Genomic DNA, 21,690 nt, shown 5'->3' with positions numbered 1-21,690 from the left:
TCATAGCCCATAAAGTCAGAGCAATGGCAGCTTCTGTAGCTTTCCTCAGATCTACTCCCGTTGAGGAAATTTGCAAAGCTGCTACTTGGTCCTCGGTTCATACTTTCACATCTCACTATTGTCTGGATACTTTTTCCAGATGGGATGGACAGTTTGGCCAAACTGTATTACAAAATTTATTCTCCTAAATTGTCAACTCTCCCACCATCCCATTCTGGTTAGCTTGGAGGTCACCCATATGTGAGAATAGGCTGCCTGCTTGTCCTGGGATAAAGCACAGTTACTTACCGTAACAGGTGTTATCCAGGGACAGCAGGCAGCTATTCTCACAACCCACCCACCTCCCCTGGTTTGCTTCTCTGCTAGCTATCTAAACTGAGGAGACACGCCTTACGCTGGGTGGGAAGGCACTCGCGCATGCGCGGTGCGGTCGACTCGAAACTTCTAGTTCCTACAAGCAAGTCTGCTTGTGAGGCTTCCGCATCCGGGCTCCCTCGATGACGTCATCCATATGTGAGAATAACTGCCTGCTGTCCCTGGATAACACCTGTTACGGTAAGTAACTGTGCTTTTGCCCTCATTGACATATCAAATACAGTATGATATGATAATGCCACTGGATTTCCTATAGAATGGATGTCCCAACCACGCTTCACATATATTGCAAAGAAATATAGTAGAGGGTCAAAGTGCACCACACAGAAAGAACACAAAAAGAACACCGAGGGTACCATTTGGAAGATGCCATCCCTGGCTTGAACCCTACATTTTTTGCTTTTGAAGATTTTATCTCTGCTTCTATTCCAGCTTTATTTATTGGAGGCGTTCCATTTATTCACACTTTGTTATTATTGGATGACCCCTGACGCAGGTGTACCATGCCAAAACAACGGCTCGTATCAGGCCCAGCAATAAAACTCCTTTCGATTGTCCCTGACTCTGAAGGCCCTTGGGGTTCTTTTTGTGTCCGTCTATATTGCAACCATGTGACTGCCTACCCATGAAATATACCCTATCTCATCTCGGTGCTTAGTTAGCAGAACAATATTTAGCTAAAATCTGCTTAGTTGTTCGAATAGCCATATAAACAATTAGAATACTGGTATCTACACACATTCTTACCTCCTACATCTAGGCACCTCCTTACAAATCTCAAATCATTCTTGTTTAACCCTTTCAGGACCATAAGGATCGTAGGCCAATTTTTGTGGTTTTGACGACATTTTTATGGTAAAAAGGGCTTGCAGATGCCAAAAAATTTATTTTTTTTGTGAAATATCATTATTTTTTTTAAAGAAAATCACACTTCTGGCTTATGGACAGTGTGGCCAGTGAATCTTCTCGTCAATCTGGCAACGACGCTAATGAATGAATGTCGGAAACCAGTTTGTTTACATAAAGGCAGTATCATATGGAATCCGTACATATCAAATTTAGAACTGTAGACTATCCCAATCAAAATTTATAGGATTTTAAAGTTATGGGACAAATATGTCCCTTGGTCCTGAAAGGGTTAAAGATGCATTTAATGTTTGAGAAAAATCAAGAAAGTAATAATTTTCATCCTCCCCTTCCATTTCCGTTTTCCTTTTTTTAATATTGCATTTCCTTCCCTTTAGCCCTCCTGTTTCGGGTCAGTCGATTAGTACCTTACTATCTGTTAATGTTTTTATTTTTTATATCACTAATTTTATTGTAAACCGTTTAGAAGTTTCTGATAGACGGTATATCAAATATTAAACTTTACACTTGAATTACCCTCAAGGTGTGATGAAAAGACACAAGTTAATGCTGTTTGTCTGAAAAGCATTTGACTAGTTAATAATATTACTTCTAGTTAGAGAATGACGCGGGGACAAATTGTCCCCCTCCCCACAAGATCTATCTCCATCCCTGTCCCGTCCCCACCCTTGCCCCATCCCTGTAAGCTCTGTCAAGTTTTTTTCAAGTTTTTTTCAAGTTTATTAGGATTTTATATACCGCCTATCAAGGCTATCTAAGCGGTTTTTACAATCAGGTACTCAAGCATTTTCCCTCTCTGTTCCGGTGGGCTCACCATCTATCTAACGTACCTGGGGCTATGGAGGATTAAGTGACTTGCCCAGGGTCACAAGGAGCAGCGCGGGGTTTGAACCCATCTGCACAAGCTTGCAGGGATGGGACAGAGATGATCCTGCAGGGACAGAGACAAATTTGTCCCCGTGTCATTCCCTACTATGTAGCATTATACAAAGAGAATATAAGAATACAATGAATGGTTGGCATACATCATGCAGTTATGATATGCAAGGGAAGTATCTTATCCCATGTGCTTGCTTACTGGGGAGGCATTCAAGAGAGATGAAGATGGCTTTTAAGGGACATTGCTTGCATTCTCCACTGTAGTATTTACAAGTAGATCATTTGCTTTTAGGTTAATATTTTCTAAATCGAAGGGTAACACTAGATGATAAAAGTGCAAGCAGCTCTGGACATTTCGACTGGGGGTAAATGTTTTGCTCAAATATTTATAAGCAGAAAAAAATCTGTTAAATTAGGTGCAGAGAACGATGACTCAGTGTGCACGTTTTTTTTGCGTAATATGCTACAATTTAGTTTGCATTGAAAATAATTTTAGGATTCACTGGGATTAAATCCTGATTTATTTATTTTTTCTGCACGGTGTAACTCTCCAGTGTTATTGAGTTTTTGTGCCCAAAATGAAATGGCCAACATACAAACATTAAAAGGTAGCAGCCAAACAAGCAAACTTTGATATCAGGGACCCCCCCCCCCCTCTCCCTCCCGAATGACCAACCATGGTGTCTGGGGTGGAAGATAGCTACAAAGTAGAGATCAGTCTAGTCTTCTTGAATTTATGATGGCCAAGGCCATCTCTATACTTGTGTTCAAGACACACAGCTCCCACGGACGTTGGTAACACCAACCTGAAAATGGAAAGGTTTTCATACTTTGTGATATGTGAGCTCAAAATTCTTTGCCATCACTGGGTTAACTTGAAACTAAATATTCAGGCAGTGCATTTCAGTCCAGTTCTTAGGGACCATTTGGCCAATTGGGTTTTCAGGATACCCACAATGAATATGCATGAGAGATATTTGTATAGCCATGCCATAGGATGTTGTGTTTAGAAACATATAGAAAAGTGTCACACAGCATGGGAGGGAGCTTAGCTATCATTCAGCCACCAATCATGTAGTTCACAGAACAGACCAAGAGTCACTGCCTCCCTTGGATAGATAGATCCCAGCCCTGTTAAATCTAATACCTCGTGTCATTTAGCTGGGGATAGCAAGGGGGAAATCACTAACTAAAAACTGCTAGATGAACCATAACAGAATATGGGGCTTATGCAAAGCTTAAGAAGTGGGTGCTGGAGGTGCAACGATTAACACCGTGGCTTTGCTGAACATGTTGCATGCTACTACTGCTTCTGGTTTCTCTCGGCGGCTGCTAAGCGCCAGTGCATGCTTTTTGCTTGTGTTTCGGATCCCGCATTAATGAGTTCACATTAACTTTGCCTTTTTTTTTCCCTTCAAGTTTGCATTGCTCATGATTATGTCTCGAAAAAAAAAAAAAAAAGTGTGCCCACCATGCACAAAGCTATAATTGCAATGTGGAGAACTGTATCCTTGACAAAATAACTGCACAAATTCACTTTTCATATGTTTTTTTGAACTATTTCAAGCAACACCTCTGTAAGCCACAGCTCCTTTGCAAGCAATCATGTTAACCAAATGAGAATAAGAGCATGAGCTAGATGTAATATTTTTACAACATAACATTATTTCTTACATATCTTGTCACTGCCATGTTCAAGGACTGAAACTACAAAGATCAGCATAGATGCCCTTAATTAAGCTCTTCTTTCACTAAGCTGTGGTAGAGATTTCTACCGTGGCCTGGGGCGCTAAATACTTTGATGCTGTTCTGACGCTCATAGAATTCCTATGAACGTCTGAATATTAAATACCCTGGGCCATGGTAGAAACCTCTACCGTGGCTTAGTAAAAGAAGGTCTAAATCATTTAAAATTTATAACATTAAAATATATTTCCATTTTAAAAAGCAAAAAGCCTTTCATTTGCTAAACTGAAGAATATGGTGTAATCTGCAACACTGTTATGAAAGTGGCAGCTTCTTTGGATTTGGGAACTGGCAAAAAAGTGAATTTGAAAATTAAAAAAAAAAAAAATCACAACCCATCAGTGATAGTTATATTGAATTGACAAGGGTACAGCCTCTCATGGTGGGAACTTTTGGCGTGCTGATGCACTGAGGACCCCTTTTACAAAGCTGTGCTAACAATTCCTGCGTGGCAAATGTGACGCAACCCATTCGAATCCTATGGGCTGCATTGCATTTGCCACACCGGGACTCACATCTTTGTAAAAGAGGCCCTGAGTTTCCTATGATAGTATCTAGAATGTTATCCCAGAACAAGCAGGCAGCCTGGGTGATGTCATCCACAGAGCCCGGTATGGACAGTGCTAAAGGTATTCGCCCATGTGCGATGCGGGCAGTCTCCAAAGCTTTCTAAAGCATTAATTTCTGGAAGTCAATTTGGGGACAAATAAATATTATTCTTGAGTCATCAATCCCATTATCCTACTAAGCCATAATTTGCGGTACAATATTGCATGTTAAGCCTTCTTTAGATATATATAAAAGCTGGCTCTTCTTGATTATGACCAGAATAGCCATCCAGATGATTACGCGTAACTGGAAGAGTTACGACAGACTGAATTACACATTTTGGTGGGCAAATATTTGTTCCACATATAAATATGAGAGAATGAATGCGGAGTGTTTGGGGTTTAGTATGATATTCAATAAGGTGTGGAGCCCATTGAATGCATATGTTGAATTGCAATGAATGCCAGGCATTTCCCTTTTTACAGATTCCTTACACATCCAGGTGGAGTGGGTGGGGGAGGGGAAGGTATTTGGGATTGCTAAAGGTATTTATCTATAATATTGCAATAATATATGCAGTGTAATAGTTCTGTGAGGAAGGGAGGGAGAAAAGGATTTGTAATGTATTAATTTTGTGTATTTTAAGTGCGTTATGTATAATGCTCATGTTTAATATAGTTGTATTGCACTGCCAAAATTTGAAAATCAATAAAGAATTAAACAAAAAGCTTTCTGAAGCTTAAAGTAACAGTGCACTTTAGCACTGTCCGTACCGGGCTCCATGGATGACGTCACCCTCTGTGAGAATATCTGCCTGCTGTCTCTGGATAACACGTTAACGGTAAGTAACTCTGCTTTAGCATTGCTTATGATAAGATTTTAATGAGCATAACTTCACTTTTATTGCAGCAAATTTGCCTGTAATTGAGATGCATGTGTAAGAAAATGATGTCATGCAATTTGTGGACTGCCAGCAATATGTTCACATTTTCTCATTAAATTCTAATGTTTGGAAGTGTTTATGTCTTTGCTATGTATGAGAATTGGTGGCATAGCGAAGGTGAGAGGCGCCCCTTTCCCCCGTACCTCTAGTTGTTCACTGCCGCGAGCAGCAAGAACTTCAACGTGCTCCTCGCAACCCCGTTGTCTCTCCCGATGACGTCACTTCCTACGTACAGCACCCGGAAGTGACATCAGTGGGAGAGAAGACGGGGTCACGAGGAACATGTTGAAGTTCTTGTTGCTCGTGGCAGTGAACAACTGGAGGTACGGGGGAAAGGGTAAAGGAGGTGTGCGCATGGCGAGGGGAGGAGTGGGTAGAGGCAGGGGCGGAGAGGAGGAGGGTACCGGCACCCCCACCAACATGGTGCTCAGGGCGGAACGTCCTCCCCCTTACTATGCCACTAATGAGAATGGTTTTCTGCTTACTGTATCTTTAAGCTGTTCATATCAAGGGGCCTATTTACCAAACTGTTCCCCCCCATTTTTATCAAGCTGCACTAGAGATTTTTAGCACGAGCTGGCACGATATATGGTCCACCACTCATAGAATTCCTATGAGCGTCTGAGCACTTACCTCGCCAACCCACACTAAAAACCTCTAGTTCAGCTTCATAAAAGGGGGGGGGGTTGTAATAGGTGTGAATGTGGATTTTAATATGGAAATTTATATTAGGGAATGTGGAACGGATGGGGACAACACTCTGCAGTTAATTGCTAAGGTGGTAGATAGCTTGGAATGGTTAATTGCATCATCAGAGGCAAAACTTAAGTACAACTTAAGTGCTGTTAACACACAATAGCGACTGTTACTCTGTGATAACTGCGTGGCTATCCTCTCTTAAGTGCTGGGAACACTTCCAGTCATTAACGCAGAGGTTTTACAATTACCATAATATGCCTTAGCTCAAGCAGGTTGGTAAATAGTCCCCCCATATGTTAAAGAGCACAGTATGTGAACTTCAATACTGAAGTGCCAAAAAAAGGTTTTGTTCCAATTGCATTTATTTTGTTGATTCCATAGAAAGTTTGCTACAGTAACATCAAGAAGTATAAAGTCACGTACTGCAGTTATGACTTAAGCAGAATAAAATTAAGGAAACAGCATCCTTTTATTCCTCCATCTTAGTGAGATTCATTTATTTTAAGTACTATGTTTTTCTCAAAGTCATTCTCTAATGGAGCTGCTGTAGCAGCTTTCAGGAGATTCCCATTTTCTACATTTTTTGGTTTTGGGGAAAATACTGTCATACAGTCAGAAACTCAGTGTAAGCTACCGAAGCCTTGCCCAACCTTTGCTCCTCCTCTTTCTGCTATAACAACCTACCTGCCCCTTCCCACCTCCTTATAACAAATGCAAGCTTATGTTCCACACTGAATCAACAAATATACTCCCCATGGTAGAGGTTTCTATCGTGGCCCGTAGCACTAAATTAGAAAATGACACGGGGACAAATTTTTCCCCGTCCCCACGGGAACTCATTTTCCCATCCCGTCCCTGCGAGTTTTGTCGCTATCCCTGACCCATTCCTGTAAGCTCTGCCTTAACCGCACAAGCCTCCAAAGCCTCGAACGCTTATGATTTTAAAGTGTTTGAGGCTTGTGCAGATGAGGATGGAGCTTGCAGGAATGGGGCAGGGACAGGAATAGAACTCACGGGGCGGGACGGAAAAATGAGTTCCTGCGGGGATGGGGAAAAATTTGTCCCCCATGCCATTCCCTACACTAAATGTTCTGACGCTCATAGAATTCCTTTGAGTATTGAAGCAGCATCAGAGCATTTAGTACTTCAGGCTATGGTAGAAACCTCTACCGCAGCTTAGTAAAAGAGGGCCATAATGAATAGTTAATTTAAATCCTTTTTAGTCATCATTACAAACATATACTTTTATTTCAAAACAATAAATGTCTGTAAATATAAGACAGTAAAATAACAAAACCCTTTCAAAATATATAGCCATATGGACTATATGATGTATGAGGCAACTCTCATTTAGACTGATGTCTGGTGCTGGTCACCTCTGAGACTTTGCCTGAGCCAGAGGTTTATGTTATCTGCGACGGGCTCATACTGATGTCCACTACTTCAAACCCTGTTTCCTCCCATTGAGTCATTGTTTTGTCAGACTTACCACTTTAGGTTTAAGGCATTCTAGCCAATTTCTCAGTAGTTTCTCTATAAATATAAGACTCAGACTAGACACAATTAAAAAAAAAAACAAAAAAAAAAAACAACCACCTTAGACAACACACAATAAACCAGCAAATGCTGCACCCCAAACAAAAAAGTACAGAAAGATGTCCTATGTTTAAACCTCAAAGAGTAAACAGTCCACCATTAAGAAGATAGATTTATTTATTTATTCAATTTTCTATACCGTTCTCCCAAGGGAGCTCAGAACAATTTATATGAATTTATTCATGTACTCAAGCATTTCTGTCCCGGTGAGCTCACAATCTATCTAATGGGGGGGATTAAGTGACTTGCCCAGGGTCACAAGGAGCAGCGTGGGTTTGAACCCACAACCTCAGGGTGCTGAGACTGTAGCTTTAACCACTGCGGCACACTCTTCTACTAGGATATGGTGCTCATTTTCAAAGCAGATGGATATTTTTCTGGCCATTTTCAGACGTCCATCTGCCCAAAATGTTCAAATCGTGATTTTTGAAAGGCCATCACTTCAGTTCATCCAAATAGCAAGGAAGCGTGTTGTGGGCAGGTTTAGTTTTGGACTAGGGAGAACTCAAATTTAGGACATCCCACTAATGCTTCTCTTCTATGTGAACCTTCTTGCAAATACCTTCTATGAAAATGAAACAGGCAATTACAAAATAGCACCTGCACATTTGGGCACACATGTGAGTATTCTGTACATTTACAATCATGAAACTGTAAATGTAAGCACCCAGTTTATTTATTTTTTTATCTTTATTAAATTTCCAAACTACCATTGTGCAAACAAACAATTTCAATATACATAATATTACGCGAAATGCACATAAAACTTATAGACATTAATGCACAACTATGCCCCCCCTTTCAAATAATCAGAAAAAGTACATACCTACAGGAAACCTTCCAAATATTCCCCGAATGAAATTCCAATGCAAAACCCTCCCCCCTCCCACCCACCCTGGATGTGTATACTTAAGGGTCAATAAAATAAAATCAGTTATCATTCCTTACAGAACTTAATCAAACATCCATAAATTTCTTAGACCGTCCCTGTTGTACGGCCATATTGAAGCACCCAGTTTATTGAATTGCCCCGGCCATATTGTAAATTATTTAAATTCCACTCAGAAAATCTTCTGTAGTTTGAGATAACTCTTCTAAATTATTACTTATTTTTTTCTCCCTCTCTTTTCTTTTTAAAAGAAAAGAATAACAAAAAAAAAACACTAAACTTTTTACTCCCTCTTTTTCCTACTGTTTTTACCGTTTATGTCCTCTTCTATACCTAATAATAATAATTGTAGTTCAGCCCTCTTCTCCATATGTATCTGTAAGTTTGTATGTCAGTCTGTTTAAACCCATATTATTTACTGATTATATTGATGTAAATTATATTTTAATTGTTTTAATTTGTACATCGCTTAGTAAAATTTAATAAGTGATTCATTAAGTTAAAAATAAACTTGAAATAAAATAAACTTGAAACTTGAACTCATATATGTATATTTAGTTAGAACATGCACATATCATCACAAGCTTCTTAAATTTCCACCAAGAATCTCGGCAACACCACTCCAGGCTCACACAATTCATAGCCATAAGCTTAACGTGTTAATTCTTCACTGGTTCTTTTTTTAATAAAGTGCATTTCTTAATTTATATTTCATTTAAATGCACATAAATAAGTTGAAGTTAATTTAAATAGCTTTCCTCATTTATTTATAATAGCTTATAAATGTACTTAGCTTTTTTTTTTGGGATCATACAGGTAGGGATTATCTTGCCGACATGTTTTGCCAGAGCTTTTTCAAGGCATAATCCCTGTGGGTAAAGCAATACAACTTTTAGCAAACTTTCTTATATATCCTAAAAATATTATTATTAACTATTACCCCCACAGTATATTATTTCTGCACCCACCTTTTAAGTCTCCCACCAGCTTTCTGGACCACTGTAAATAGCATAAAGAAGGTGGCGGCGTTTCATGTAGTGTTTAAATACCTGACGTGCTGATCAGCTGACTGCTTCGTCAAACTCTCAGCAACCCCAGATCTGACGGAGGGTAGAGAACATATACCATCCCCCCTGCTAGTATTAGATAAGAGAAATCCATTCAAGCTCTGCATTGAGTCCATTTGGAGCACTGTATTTAAATTATAAATCCATCTCTGTTCCCAAAAATTCAAATGTGATTCAACATTTCCCTCCTCCCTCCCTATTTCTATACTATCAATTATTCTCCATCTTAATTGATCTATTGTATGTGCTTGGTCCAACCAATGTTGGTCTATCGGTGCCTGCATATTCTTTGTATGTATCCAAAATTTGTGCTCGTTTAGCCTAATTTGAATTGGACGTTTTGTACGCCCCATACCTCTGCTCCGGGGCCTCCAAAAAACAGCAGTGATGGCCCTGCTGGGGCCTTCCCTCTGCCACATCACTGATGTCAAAACAGTTACATGGGACCCGCATCCATGATCGGAGCAAGAGGGAGCCCAAGCCCTCTTGCCCGGCCGACTCCCCAACTCCCCAACAATATCGGGCCAGGAGGGAGCCCAAACCCTCCTGGCCACGGCGACCCCCTACCCCCACCCCGCACTACATTACGGGCAGGAGGGATCCCAGGCCCTCCTGCCCTCGACGCAAACCCCCCTCCCTCCAACGCCCGCCCCCCCCAAGAACCTCCGACCGCCACCCCAGCCGACCCGCGACCCCCCTGGCCGACCCCCACGACACCCCCACCCCCCTTCCCCGTACCTTTGGTAGTTGGCCGGACAGATGGGAGCCAAACCCGCCTGTCCGGCAGGCAGCCAACGACGGAATGAGGCCGGATTGGCCCATCCGTCCCAAAGCTCTGCCTACTGGTGGGGCCTAAGGCGCGTGGGCCAATCAGAATAGGCCCTGGAGCCTTAGGTCCCACCTGGGGGCGCAGCCTGAGGCACATGGTCGGGTTGGGCCCATGTGCCTCAGGCCGCGCCCCCAGGTGGGACCTAAGGCTCCAGGGCCTATTCTGATTGGCCCACGCGCCTTAGGCCCCACCAGTAGGTGGAGCTTTGGGACGGATGGGCCAATCCGGCCTCATTCCATCGTTGGCTGCCTGCCGGACAGGCGGGTTTGGCTCCCGTCTGTCCGGCCAACTACCAAAGGTACGGGGAAGGGGGGTGGGGGTGTCGTGGGTGTCGGCCAGGGGGGTCGCGGGTCGGCTGGGGGGGGCGGTCGGAGGTTCTTGGGGGGGGCGGTCGTTGGAGGGAGGGGGGTTTGCGTCGAGGGCAGGAGGGCCTGGGATCCCTCCTGCCCGTAATGTAGTGCTGGGTGGGGGTAGGGGGTCGCCGTGGCCAGGAGGGTTTGGGCTCCCTTCTGGCCCGATATTGTCGGGGAGTCGGCGGTCCTTCGGGGTGGGGGTGCGAGTGGTCCTGCCGGGGGGGGATGTATCGGACGTCGGGGGGGGCATCAGGCTTTCAGGATGGGGACAGACCTTCAAGGGGGACAGGCAGACCTTCAAGGGGGGACAGGACTTCAAGGGGGACAGGCAGACCGAAGGGAGTGAAAAAGCTATAAAATAAACCCACTAGCCTGTCAATGTGTTGAGAGGAAGAGGTGGTCTGGGAAATTCTGCTGAGAAAACTCCGGGTCCATTTCCACCCCCCAGTTACCCTAGTCCATTCCACTCAACTGGTTCACATACTGAGTGGGTCTTTGGGTGTTGTTCCTGGGATCTCTTTCAGTGGTTTGTCAGTATCTCCTTGTGGTGAATGGAGAGTCGGGACAGCGCACGGAGAGTCGGGGCAGTGCACGGAAAGTAAGGGAGGGTGAACGGAGAGTCGGGACAGCGCACGGAGAGGCGGGGCAGTGCACGGAAAGTCAGGGAGGGTGAACGGATAGTCGGGACAGCGCACGGAGAGTCGGGGAGGGCGAAAGGAGAGTCGGGGTGGCCAGAGGAGAGTCGGGGTGGGCGAAAGGACAGTTGGGCTGCATGCGCGGTATACCCGTGAGCGCGGTATACAAAAGTTTTTGTACATAAAATCGTGGTTTCTGCGCGCTATACCCGTGTGCGCGTTTTACACGGGTGCGCGTTATCTGCGTGAAAATACGGTAGAATGCGAACATATGGCTGGATGTATATGCCAGATATGAACCTGAACAATATTCTGTAAATATGCACATATCTGCAACAGGTGGGCAGACTCTGGCTGAAGCATGTCACGAGAACATAGGCACTGACTCTTATGCAGAGCTCAGTTTATATCTAGTTATGCTAGTGTCCTACAAAGGAAAGTAGGTGCTTACATCCTTTTATAGAATATGTGCCTATTATTTGCCCTCTGGACACTTGTAGTTTACTGTTATACAGTTACCCCCTCCTTGTCTGGTGCTAAGACGGCCTTAACCAAAGCCACCTCTATTGTCCAGTCTCTTAAACCAAAAAGGAATTTTTTCTAATGGAATATTAAGCAACACAATATGTTTCCCTTCTGATGACCCCATGTCACTGCCTGTGTTGGCTAGAATATCACCAAGCAGTTCAAACTCAAGATGGTCTGTTCTTATATCCTAAAAATAATTCAACACTCAGATAAGCTCCAGCACATGATAGAACAAGTGGAAAAGGTAATAATTCCCTTACCGTATCCCTAAAACTTCCTAAACACCTCCTACAATATGCCTAAATCACAAATAATTTTCCAGCTGCATATGGAAGACACACTCGGGAACAATATTCTTCATCCATAACTTCTATGATTTCACTTTGTTTAACTTCAGATGATGTTTGATGATGACAGTCAAACTGTCATCAAATGTATAGCTCTGAATCCCCAATTGGCTCAAAATCTTATATACAGAATTGTATACTGTATAGATTAAAAAGAAGTGGCAAGTCTTATTTCTGAGAGGGAAAATAAAGCTATGGAACAGGCTTTATTAAAACCATAATTTTTATGCTTTGTTATGCAAAAGTAGTTCTAGAATCCAACAAACGTATCTTTACCCTCGTATATTAAGCTGTACATTATATACGGTATATTGATTTCTATTCCGTCTTAACCTTGCAGTTCTAGGCGGAAAACAGTAAGAAAATCAACCAGTTGTTTTTAGTGCGTTACAATTAAAAATATAGTAAAAACATATGAACAAAATCATGTTAACATATTTTCTAGACAGCGTTGTTTTAATTTTTACAAGACAATTGGATGCACAGCTTGTAAAATGATATAAAAGGATTCTGTTTTCCTTACAAAATCAAAAAGGTTAAAAAAGGGCTCTGATCTTATAAAAATAAAGTTTGTGAAAAAGGGAAAAAGTGGCATGTATTGTTTATAATGCTGTGATGTCAGAGTAGAAGTGTTGCCTCGCACGGGGCCATAGGTTAGTTTTTGTGTTTCTAATGGATTACATAGACATCTGAAAGCCAAACAGTGACTTGTGGTGTTTCTATTTTTAAATATGTTCCAGATTTTATTTTTTTCATTCCAGATTTAAAAAAAAAATCCAAAAAACGCCCTGAAAATTGAATGTGTGTAAGCCTCTTGGAATGTAGCATGTTGATAACAATCCAAGTCCAGCCTCTCCAAAGACCTTAAAAACAATATCTGGAATTTCTTTTCTTTTTTTTTTTTTGGACACTTGTTTTGCAGCACTCTACATCTTAAGGCAGAGACTAGCCGGCATAAGGTGCCTGCCCAAAGGTTAGCGGAACATTTTTTTTTTCAAATTACTTTGGCAGCATACGACTTTCAAGGCTTGTCCTTGAAATTTATGAATTTCTAGAGTTAAGCCTTTACTCTTTTCATTTTCTTTGAATGTTTAATGTCAATGCTCGGGTGTTCTATTAAGAAAAAAAAATCTGATTATTAGCATAACATCTGACAATTTGCCCTCCATTAAACACTTATTTCTGGCATTTCTTCTCTCACACCTCCACTTTTCTGTCTCGTATTAGTTTTATACAGGCAGTCCCCGGGTTAAGAATGAGTTACATTTTTTAAGTTGTTCTTAAGTCGGATTTGTATGTAACTTGGAACTTGTAGATTTTAAGATTCTTACTGCTTACCTCTGGCTCCCAGCTGGCAAAAGGGCCAACTGTCCCTACCAGTGTTCTCTCCAAAGTACAGCATGCACAACCACGCACTGCTCTTAATGTGGCCACGCATCATTCCTGAATCCGCTACAGGAGAATTGTAGGAGCCTAGGGCACTTGAAATACTGCTCAGTGAAATCAAATGAAGCCGCAACCGTGTTCTTAAGTATAAGTTGTACTTATGTCGGGTGTCTGTAACTCGGGGACTGCCTGTAGTTTCACATGTGTATGCTATATTTAATTACTTATTTGTAATCTGGCATTTTGTAGAAATGTTTGAAAGTATTTCTCCTGGCTTTGAAATTGAGGAGTGCTTGTCAACCATCCAGTCTACAGCTGATCACTATTTATTATAATGTTTGTCTGGAATGTAAACAGTAACATCATAGAGGTTGCTGCAAGATGCAGGAATAGCTTATTGCGACCGATGTCCGGTAGAGCAGTGGTTCTCAAACCTGTCCTGGGAAAATTCCAGTCACAATGCAGCAATCATCACACAACAGGATCAAGCATAGGATGGCAAATGGGCTCATAAAGTTGTTTACATCGATACAAAAATCTAATGTAGATGTTTTAACTTGGCTCATATCATTGCCTCCTTTATCAAATGCAGCTTATTTATTTACTTCTGTGTTATTTTTCAGAAATAAAAACGAATTGACAATACAGTATCTTTTTACTTATCGTTTTTAATGCAGTGTCTCTAGCATGCCCCGACGGGACCCGTTTCGCCCACAAGGGCTTTCTCAAGGGTTCATAGACGAGCTCCTTCTTCGTTTGGGGCTAGAGAAAACCAGCTTTTCAGGGTATGCACAATGAATATTTATGAGACAGCATGCAGTGGAGGAGGTGCATGTAAATCTCTTATGAATACTTATTGTGGTTATCCTGAAAAGCTGACTGGCTACAGGTTCCCCAAAAATAGGTTTGGGAACCACTGCTGTATAGTAGAGACTCCAAACATCAGAGACCACATTTTGTCCCCATTCAAGGTGGGACTGCACAGTGTCATGGGGTGAGGGCGGTCTACCCTGGGTGCTGTCTTGGTGATGGTGCAAGCACCCGTCCTCCTTTCCTCCCCCCCCCAACTGCCCCTTCCCTTCCCCCGTATCTCTGTAACGTTCCTGGCACGAGCAGCAACCCCCAAGCTGCTGTCGCGCCAGCTGTTCCTCTGATGTCACTTCCTGGACCCACGCCCAGGTAGTGATGTCAGAGGAAGAACCAACGCTGGTGCAACAGCAGCTTGGGAGTTGCTGCTCGCACCAGGAACATTACAGAGGTACGGGGAAATAGAAGTGACATGTGCGTGGCAGGAGGGGGTGGGGAGGGCAGAGAAGAGGTCAGGGGGTAACTTCCATCCTCACTATGCCACTAGACTTGCACTCTTCAAGTGTTTATCTTTTTAGGGGAGGGATGGGCAACCATGGTCCCCGTTTTTCAAGATTTTCACAATGATTATGCATGAGATCAGTTTGTACACCATGAAAGCAGTACGGGCAAATCAGTCTCATGCATATTCATTGTGAAAACTTTGAAAATCTAACTGGGTTGTGGCCTTTGAGAACCCTGGTTGTCCACCACTATTTATAGGAACCGGTTTCTGTGAGCCGGGGGGGGGGGGGGAGAGTCATGAATGTCCTGATACTGCAGCTACATTGCTCTCCTCCTGTAATCTGCCAACGAGGGCCTCAATCTAGTCAGGTTTTCAGGATTTTGCCAATGAATATGCATGAGATCTATTTGCATATAGTGGGGGCAGTGCATGCATATAGATCTTGTGCGTATTCGTTGGGGATATCCTGAAAACGCGACTGCAAATTTGTGGATGTTGAGGTTTTTTAGCTCAAAAGACTTGGCCTTATGGCATTCGGGTCCATTTGTTGATATGTAAATGGTACCATTTGTAGTTTTTGCTTACTTCTGAGTCTCTCCTATGGATTGTTTTGCTTGTTTCAAATGGGTGTGATGAATAGTGTGCATCTCCCATGTCAATTTTAACTAGAAAAAAAGGACCCCCATCCCCCAAACTTTTAGTGTCTAAAATTGCTCAAATTGTGTGCCCTATTATCAGACACACAAATGAAGAATGTGGGGGAGGGGATTTGATAAACTACTTTTCGGTGGTACAATCAAAATGGTTTACACATTATATATAGGTATGAGGGATCTTCAAAAAGTTTCTAGACTTTTATTTGTTTTAAACACTATTAAATATCTCAAAAGCAAATTACACCGCTTTTCCACATAATCACCGACTTGCCTGACTAACTAGTCACGTGACATTCTACAACACGCCTTCTTACCACTTCTTCCGCTCCAACCATTTCCTGCGAAAATATGAAAGTGCGGAAACTTTTCGAAGAACCCTCGTACTTATTTTATACCGGGAGCACTGTTTCCTCTAAGCTGAGTGGAAATCCTCTGCCTTAACTCCTGCCAGTGGGGATGCTGTTTCACTATCACATTTTCAATAGTGAGGGACAAACAAGCTCTATCAAGGAGCGCAGAGAGAGGGGAGACATGATCGAGACATTCAAGTATCTCACGGGCTGCATCGATGCAGAGGAGGATATCTTCTTTTTCAAGGGTCCCACGGCAACAAGAGGGCATCCGTGGAAAATCAGAGGCGGGAAACTGCGTGGTGACACCAGGAAATTCTTTTTCACCGAAAGGGTGGTTGATCGCTGGAATGATCTTCCACTTCAGATGATTGAGGCCAGCAGCGTGCCTGATTTTAAGGCCAAATGGGATCGACACGTGGGATCTATTCGCAAAGTAAAGGCAGGGGAGGGTCATTAGGGTGGGCAGACTGGATGGGCCGTGACCCTTATCTGCCGTCAATTTCTATGTTTCTATGTTTCTATCGGACTCCAGGGAATCTGCCTGTCCCTAGTGATTGAAAACACAATATTGAAGCATTACTCATCCCCTCCTCCAACCCCTTTACTGGTAGCAGTGCAGTTGGAGGAATCCTGCTCAGCTCAGAGAGAGCATTGGGTAAGTGACTTGCCTAATGGGGTTCATTTACTAAACTGAAGTATGTACTAACATGCACTTACAATATGTTAAAAGGGCTTACCGTGGGATGTACACTGCAATCCTGTTGTCCATTTGACTATCTGTGCACGTACACCATGAACTAAAATATTTTTTCTTAATTTTGTCTAAGGGGTGTTTTTGGGGATGAAGAGCGGGCATAACGGTGCCAATCATTATATGAGGCATTGCTGCATACTAATTGACTAAGGGAGAGGGAAGGAGAGAGATATCAGACCAAGGAAAAGGGGGAAAAGGAAGGAGAGAGATGGATTATTGGAGGGAGAAGGAAAGGAGGAGGAGAGATATTCCAGACTAAGGTGGTAGGGAGGGGAAGGGCAAAGAGATACCAGATACAAAGGGGGATGAGGGAAGAGAAGAAGGGGAGAGAGATGCCAGACTGTGGGAAGGAGAGGAGAAAGATGTCAGACCACCAGAGAAGGGAGGGGGAGAGGGAGGAGATGCTGCACAAGGGTGGAGAGGAAGGGGAGAGAGAGGAAGGAGATGGTTCACATGGATGGAAGGAAGGGAAAGAGCAGAGAGAGGGAGGAGATGGTGCACATGGATAGATGGGAAGGGAAGACATGGAAAAGTAAATAGATATGAGAAGGAAGCAAAAAAAATTGAAGAAAGTTGAATATTTAAAAGTTAATGCCAAAGATGCATATAGAACAAGCACAGAATCCCTTATCTGTCAAGGAATCTTATATCATCAAACTTGAAAGTGTTACAAAACTGATTTTTAAATAATTTTTAGATTTTAATGTGCTTATAGATACTTCAACAGGGCACCATACAGCGATGCGGAGTCACTGACATAGTGCGTAGTTTTGTAATACTTTCAAGTTTGATGATATAAGATTCCTTTGACGGGCATGGGATTCTGTGCTTGTTCTTAATTGGTCTTCTACCCTATCCCAAGCAATTTGTTTGGACTTAAATGCCCTATGTCTTTTGAAAAAATGGATATAGGGCAGAAAGTGAAGCAGGTGAGAAAAACAGCAAATGGATAAGACTTGGAAAGAGATACAAGCACAGACAGAACAAAGTGCAACCAAAGACTGGGGAAAGATGATTAGAAAAATAAAATCACCAGACAACAAAGGTAGGAAAAATGATTTTATTTTCAATTTAGTGATTGAAATGTGTCAATTTTTGAGAATTACACCTTCACTCCACAACGGCATATAATAAACTTCAAAGTGCCTACTTTCTAAGCTATCTTTTTTTCTGATACTGCATTTCTAAGTGTCTCTATGGTCTTCAGTTCCAGCCAACCACCAGCCAAATTATTTGAAGGCTTGTTTCTTTTTCTGGCTTTTATTCATCATCAGAAAAAGAAACAAGCCTTCAAATAATTTGGCTGGTGGTTGGCTGGAACTGAAGACCATAGAGACACTTAGAAATGCAGTATCAGAAAAAAAGATAGCTTAGAAAGTAGGCACTTTGAAGTTTATTATATGCCTTTGTGGAGTGAAGGTGTATATAACATAGACAACGTTATAAGCAACATTGGGCTATTTTAATACATCGGTTTTTGAAAATTGACATCTACTGTCTATATTTTGCACTACTCAGGAATAAATGCATTTGTTTCTGTTTCTCTGGTGTTGTACTGCATGCAGAGACTGGCATCTTAGAGTTTCGTTCGTGTATGATAGGACTTTTAGTTTGTGGTCTTGTATTTTCATAGGGTTTATCTGTGTTCTGCGTTATTGGTGTTATGGTGTAGGAAGATATTTGTCAGCTCTCCTTCATTTGGACCCAAAACGGCCCTCACTTAAAAATTAGTGAAGACCACTGGGATAGGCAGTAACTACTGATCATGTTAACTATTTTCATTTAAGGTACCCTGTCGATCAGCCAGGTTGTGCTGTTTGGGGATGTCCTGATCCAGCATGTTTCATATTTTGATTGTCAGCAGGTTCCTGTGGTGATGCAATAAGACACCTCCTGAAAAGGGAATTCTAGTCATTGTTCCAGTGTACATCAGTTGTTCTCCCGTATGCACAGCGTTAGCTTATTTTAAGCCTGCATGGTCGGTGGGTGCGATGAAATAGATGAGGGGTCCAAATGCTCTTTATTCTTTCAGTCGCCAAGTGATATTCTAGACAGTCTCTTTGTACTCCTCTTCAACTGCAGCTGCCAAATTTCTCAGTAATCGGAAATTAGGGCAAGGAAGAAAACCCAGAGTGCAAAAAAAACCTGTGCTCCTTCTTAGATCTTTTCTTTTTGTGAATGTCAAGAAAGATGAAACTAAAAAGCAGCTGCTGCACTACATTTTTTTTATTCAGATGAATATAAAAAAAGAATCCGTATGATCAAATAGTACACTTCAACATTGATGACTTCTGGATCATTACTGGTTCTTTAAAAGGTATCCGAACCTCCTGAGAGTCCGATTTTAATCAAAACCAACACAACTATCAGAAGTACCTTTATGAATAACTTGAAAGTAACAAGACCACTTGCACAGAATGCACATGTTATGGTTATCTTTGATGTACTGCTTTTCTTCCATGGATATCGGTGATTTGCAGTATGTTGCGTTGTAAGCAAGTACTCTGTCTCCGTGAGCTCGCAATCTTAACTATGGTACTTGGGGCAATGGTCTCAAGGAACAGCACTGGGATCAAACCCACAACCTCAGGGGGTTGAGGCAGCAGCTCTAACCACTAGGCCACTCTTCCACTCCATTTGTCTTGGATAGGTTTTATTTTACACCGATTTTCAAATGGTATGGTTGGATTCTGTCGTTTTCTTGCCTGCTATGTGTCTCAGATATTGCACAACTAACCCAAGAATGGCATGCAAAGTAGGGTTTTTTTTTCATATAAATTATACTTTTTGTGTATCTCAATTATTCTGTGAGCTTGACAACAGTAACACAACCATATGATGACATGAATTCATTGCTCTGACCCTATCAGAAAGTGAAGTGCCACTAAACTCCCTATAACTGTATTATTTCGCCTTCACATTTTCCAGTAATTTTGCCTACAATCGCCAGAAAAGTGGTTCCAATTTCTTTGAGGATTCAAACAACAGAGCTTCAGTGATCTCATGCCATTTCTCAAACATAGCCATAGGTGGACTCACTCATGCTCACAATGGTACTTGATAGGGTATTTAAAAAAAGAAAAACCCAGCATAAATAAAGACAAAGTGGCGGAAATCCAAAGTGCTTACTTATTCACAACGGCGAGCAGAAGTATTACTCGAAAGGGTCCATAGAAAAGCGACTAAAATGGTTAAGGGGCTGGAGGAGTTGCTATACAGAGAAAGATTGGAGAAACTGGGCCTCTTCTCCCTTGAAAAGAGACCGAGAGGGGACATGATCGAAACGTTCAAGATACTGAAGGGAATAGACTTAGTAGATAAAAACAGATTGTTCACCCTCTCCAAGGTAGGGAGAACAAGAGGGCACTCTCTAAAGCTGAAAGGGAATAGATTCCGTACAAACGTAAGGAAGTTCTTCACCCAGAAAGTGGTAGACAACTGGAACGCTCTTCCAGCGTCTGTTATAGGGGAAAACGCCCTGCAGACAAAGTTGGACAAGTTCCTGCTAAACTGGAACGTACGCAGGTGAGGCTGGACTCATTTAGAGCATTGGTCTTTGACCTGAGGGCCGACGCGTGAGCGGATTGCTGGGCACGAGGGACCACCGGTCTGACCCAGCAGCGGCAATTCATATGTTCTTATGTTCCTTAGTGGAAAGGGAGACAAGAATGGCAGAAGGAAGACACCCAAATGACAGTTCTGATGCCAGGTTCCCACCGAAGCACTACTGTAAATATGAAAAACCATGAAGGCGACCTTAGCTGCTCAATGACTTTATTATATCAATTAAGACTAGATACGTATGTGTTTTGGCTCAAATGGCCTGCCTCGGGAGTCTAAAATAACATAAACATAGATCAACATAAACCACATAGACATATTGGAACTAGAAATATATATACATATATATCATCATACTGAAAAATATTGAAAAATATATATGTATACTAAACAAATTAGATACTGATAACTTATAAATTATGAAATGATATATTATTTGAATATAAATGCAACACATCACCAATCACTTTACATATGAACCCATAAAAATGAAAGACATGTTAGATTACATATAAAAAATACATATGGCCGCAAATAGCCTGCCGTGTGGTGCAAAACTTCAAAAAATGAATACAAAATGTATCGCGTATGAAGACCACCATCTGAACAATGTCCTTTCCAAAACTACATGAAAGCAAACTGTACTCCATGCACATTTAGATTATGTAATAAAATTGAGAGTCACATTTACCGTGCCTTTTTGTTGATCTTTAAATCCAGGTTTGTTTGTTTTTGCCGCACACTGTATTCATTATGTGCTGACGTATATCATATTTATGTTACACAAATATTCTTCCATGTTGCCTATTATGGTTATTATTTGTAATCTTCCAGCATTTGTCATAGTTCTGTTATATTAAATTTTTACCATGTCCTTTTGATACGTCTGATATTGTATATGTCATTGCTGTTACTAGGATTTATTTTGCCTATCTCCAGTTTTACCTCATTGATTGTTTTTTATGCTGACATTTGACCATTTTTCGTAAGTTATTTATATTGAGCGGGAGATCATGTGATGAGCTGAGCGAGGCAGGTTGCTTTCTGTCTGGCTCCCTGCCCCATCCATTAAATTTCTTCGTTTAATTCATCCATTGGCAACATTTGGAACTTTGGTTCTCTTGGGCACACTTATATGGACAGATTTGTTACAAAATCAGCAGCTGGGATGGCTTCCAAACAGAAAAACGATAAAGAGAAGATGAGGCCATATGAGGATTCTATCGTGGAGAAGGCCGCATGGTCTACGTTGCCTTTGGCTGGGGTGCATGTTGTTCAACTTGCTAGTGTTGGAGTTCAGGCCTTGGAACCAAGATTGGACAAGCTTTCTGGACAACTCGCCACATTGGAGTCTTATATATTGAGT

General features: G+C 41.9%; 1 protein-coding gene across 6 annotated transcripts in view; it reads left to right on the top strand.

Annotated features, from left to right (window-relative positions):
* Positions 1-21,690, top strand: part of NPNT (nephronectin) — a 168,644-nt gene that overhangs the window by 35,394 nt on the left and 111,560 nt on the right. For 4 of the 6 annotated variants that reach the window (XM_033956660.1, XM_033956637.1, XM_033956643.1 and 1 more), the window contains exon 3: positions 13,225-13,275. The exons of the other annotated variants lie outside the window; for them this stretch is intronic. In XM_033956660.1, the coding sequence (XP_033812551.1) occupies positions 13,225-13,275 (51 nt within the window). The remainder of the gene's footprint in view (positions 1-13,224; positions 13,276-21,690) is intronic. 6 annotated transcript variants of the gene reach the window in all.

This window comes from Geotrypetes seraphini, chromosome 1 (assembly GCF_902459505.1).
Source record: "Geotrypetes seraphini chromosome 1, aGeoSer1.1, whole genome shotgun sequence".
Lineage (NCBI taxonomy): Eukaryota > Metazoa > Chordata > Amphibia > Gymnophiona > Dermophiidae > Geotrypetes > Geotrypetes seraphini.
This window is presented reverse-complemented; position numbering and strand designations above follow the sequence as displayed.